The 4,081-nt window shown below is 36.0% G+C and overlaps 1 protein-coding gene across 1 annotated transcript in view; it reads left to right on the top strand.

Annotated features, from left to right (window-relative positions):
* Window positions 1-219: 219 nt before the first annotated feature.
* Window positions 220-4,081, top strand: part of LOC101846967 (DNA repair protein RAD51 homolog 3) — a gene marked incomplete at its 5' end in the record, with an annotated part of 8,078 nt that continues 4,216 nt past the window's right edge. Inside the window, 2 exon segments of the mRNA XM_005100256.3 lie at window positions 220-386; window positions 3,804-3,928. Coding sequence (XP_005100313.2) covers window positions 220-386; window positions 3,804-3,928 — 292 coding nt within the window.

A 4,081-nucleotide genomic window follows, 5' to 3' on the forward strand; every position in this document is an offset into this window, starting at 1 on the left:
AAAAAGAGGTTTGAGTTTTTCCTGCTTTTCTTTTTTGGACAATTTACACATGAGGGTGGTTAAAGGGCACCACTGGTTGGTCCTACCTCTTTTCTTCTGTATCCCTTGTTTGATTCTGCCTGTCATGCCTTTTCCTAGTTCTAGATGACTGTTGTTATGTTGATGCACATCTCTTTAACGCAAGTGAATATTAAGCACTGTACTCGTATTTGTTTCCAGCATGCAGTTGGCTGTGGCTGCACACATTCCAGAGTCCCTTGGGGGCCAAGGTGGAGAAGTTGTCTACATGGACACAGAAGGGAGTTTCATGATAGATAGGCTGGTGGACATGGCTACAGCTACTGTGAAGCATTTCCAGGAACTGGGAGGGCCGCAAGGGTCTTCAGGTAGGAATTTCTCTCCAGTCCGGATTGCTGCTGGATGCTTTGTTCAATGGGCCCCATTTATAAACTTCACGGTTATAACAGTATTTCGGCTGTAGCAGGCTTAGTTTAAATCCCAGAGTCCGATGTCTCATTAAGTATGGTTAAAAAGTTCTTTTATAGCAGACATTTGGACAGATATGCTCGGTTATATTATAGCTGTGGTCCAACCTCTGACAAAATTTTAAAACAAATGGGCAAGACAGCAGGAAAAAGCAAACTAGGCGAAACAACAGCCAATACTGATGGTGATTGGACGTACATGATCCATAGTGTGACAGTAGGTGAGTAGGCCCAGGGTTGGGTTGATTTAAATCAGGTCGATTTAAGTCAGTTGATTTTTTAAATTTAAATCAACTTGATTTTTAAAAAAAATTCAGTGATTTAAATCACTTTTTAAAAAAAATAATTTTTATTTAGTTTTTACAGTTTAACATTCAGAATTCCTTTCCTAGGTTTTATAAAACAGATATAAGGTTTAGTAGACTAATATAATCATGCTTAAAAGTCTGCTTTCCCCCCCTCTCACTGTAAAATAAATCAGTATTCAGTTTACTTTTTTTTTATAATTGAAATCAGGGTTGGGTTGATTTGAATCAGGTCGATTTAAATCAGTTGATTTTTAAAATTTTTAATCAACTTGATTTCTAAAATAAAAATCAGTGATTTAAATCACTTTTAAAAAATGTATTCAGTTTTTACATATTTAACACGGCGCACTGGCAGTGGAATTTAGTTGCCGCTGGGGGTTCCCCGCCGGGCGCCTTATCACGTCGGGGTCATGGGGGTCAGCTCCCTGTCGCCACTCTGTCTGGGCCGATTTAATTTTTGGTACTTTTCAACGTACAATTTAGGGTGTATCCTTGTATTTATAGTAATTCTCATTTAGTGCACCCAAAGCATGCATTTCTGCTCTTGAGACTCAAAAAAGAACGGACGTTGTAACTTGTCTGGTTATTTCGTTAGACGCGCTGGAGTCGGCAGTGCTAAATTGTAATTTTTTTGGACTAGCTTGAATGAAAAAAAAATCAATATAAAAAAAAGGCCTTGTCAAAATCTGTCGAACTTTTGAAACATGAACGATATAGCATTGGTGCAGATACTCAGAAAAGATGGTATCTGCGCATATAATAGAAAGCTGTAATTTTGCAACTTTATCCATCGGGCACACAATTCGCTATGAAGTAATTCCTCCAAATACAACTTTATGTGTCTAATATAATCGTGAATATTCGCATATTTTCTCGAAAGTTTATAAAAGTTACTATGAAGTTTTTCTATGAAAAGTACAAATCGATTTTAGTGCTAGAATACATCTTCATTGTAGATCTAATACACGAGCAGCATCTGTTACACTCCAGAAATTCCTTATTTTTCTTAAAACGCTAAGTCTAGGTTTTGTAAGTTGACTGAATAATAGGGATGACTTCTCGTAATTGGGTTATAAGAATAATTTCTAGCTTTCCAGAGACACTGAATCAGCACCAGACTTTTTAAGCTTTATTTTTCGTTTCTATGACCATTTGCAATAACTGACAATGTGACTGATTTCTTTACATTCATAATTGTGTCCGCGCATATTTCCGACACAAAAACTATGAATGTGTTAGCTGTCATTATTTTTATTCCATACAAGAAGTTTATCTCTACCCATGTATTTACACGGTTTTGTGGGTTTTTTTAATCGCTTAGATTCTATATTATATCTTTTTAGTTGTATGCAGGCTGCCACAGACACAGCATGATTCATGAACAAACGCAGAGTAACTTTCTATTGTTTAATAGTAAAATAAGAGCTAACGCTGATCGTCTTTAGTTAAAAAATGCCGAAGTGCATCTTTCTTTTCTTATAACTTGACTATTACTACTCGAGCAGATTTAAGATTTCTCATGATAAAAGAAATGATATTCATAGTCAGTTTAACACAGATTTTGGAGAGATCTGCCGTGCCTTTTTTAAATTAACAATCATTTATTCATGGCTAACGCAGAATAAATCTCAAGACATTGAGCTTTTAGTACATCGGCGTAATGGTTTGCTATGTGGGATGGGGAAGAAGTTCTATCATTTTAAACAAAGTCAAAAATGCGAACTTCCTAACCGACACCGGCAAAGTCGCTTCAGGGCTCATTAACCCCGTGACCCCGAGCCGGGGAGCTCCGGCGGGCTGCTGAGTCACGCGAACTAAAAGTAACAGAATCGGGCCTTTCCTTGGTTTTATAAAACAGATATAAGGTTTAGTAGACTAATTAATGCTTAAAAGTCTGCTTTCCTCCTGTCACTGTAAAATAATACAATATTCAATGTACTTTTTTGTCATAATTGAAATTAGCATTTTTAATTTATTTTTTAGACAAACACAAGCGCGCACACACACACACACACTCACACACACACACACACACACACACACACACACACACACACACACACACACACACACACACACACATTCACAACACACACACAGATTAAGGAAATGTCTAGATTTATTAACTGTAAACTTAATAATTTATTGAATGTCAGATCAAATCAATTGTGACTGAGGAGAATAAAAACATTAACAAATAAATCACAAACAATATAACAAAAATAATAATTGAGATATTATTGCAAGGAACAAAATGGCAACTGAAGTAATTTTGAAAGTAAATCACTTTCATTCTATAATAGTATTACAATAACCAACAATTTAGATCATGTTGAAATTACCCATTGAGTTGTTTGTGGTTCAAGGTTTTGAAAAGAAACACAATACAGTATTCAATTTACTTTTTTTTCATAAATTGAAATTAGCACTTTTTTTTTCTTTTTAGACAAACACAAGCGTGCACACACACACACACACACACACTAATAAAATGCAAGTTTATCTATGCATAATTACCCCCTCCCCCCTCCCCCCATCCTTCCTTTTAGACTGACATTTTCTTCATTTTTTGTCTGTAGCCATGAATAATTCACTGTTATAGCAGATTAAGGCTTTCTTTTGCAGTTGCTTAAATTAATCTTTAGTTAAAATAAATAAAGGCAATGCATTTTGCACTAAAAAAACATACCTTTGCCACTAAGAGTCCCAAACTGTGTCAACATTTCAAAAAAATTTATTTTTTAAAAATCCGATTTAAATTTTTTAAAAATCGATTTTTAAAATTTGTATTAAAAAAGAAAATCACCAACCCTGAGTAGGACTAAGTTGATTGTTTAGGCTACACATACCGTATATATATAGGGGAGGAACGGGGAAAGTTGGTGTTGGTGCAAATGTGGTCAGTGACTTAATTAACGTAGTGACCTTGGTCTGACACCACATGGACAGAACTCTTTTTCTCTTACTGAATAAAAAGGAACATCTTTTTCACTCAGTCTGTGTGTTCCAGATGATGTGCTTCAGCTCTCAGTGGGTGATATACTCTCAGGGATCCATTACTTTCGCTGTCATGATCATGTTGAGCTTCAGGCTACCATACATCTACTGCCATCATTCTTGAAAGACCACAGCAAAGTAAGTGTTGTTCTTTTTAGTGTTCCATATATATTCTGTCTTGCCTACTACTGTAGGAATGGTAGCCCCTGTCCTGTGAAGAATTTGACAGTGGCTCCAGCTGCACAGTGGTTATGAAGAGTTCTTTTTACTTAACTTTTATACGCCCCCCCC

Source organism: Aplysia californica, unplaced genomic scaffold, assembly GCF_000002075.1.
Source record: "Aplysia californica isolate F4 #8 unplaced genomic scaffold, AplCal3.0 scaffold00241, whole genome shotgun sequence".
Classification (NCBI taxonomy): Eukaryota; Metazoa; Mollusca; class Gastropoda; order Aplysiida; family Aplysiidae; genus Aplysia; species Aplysia californica.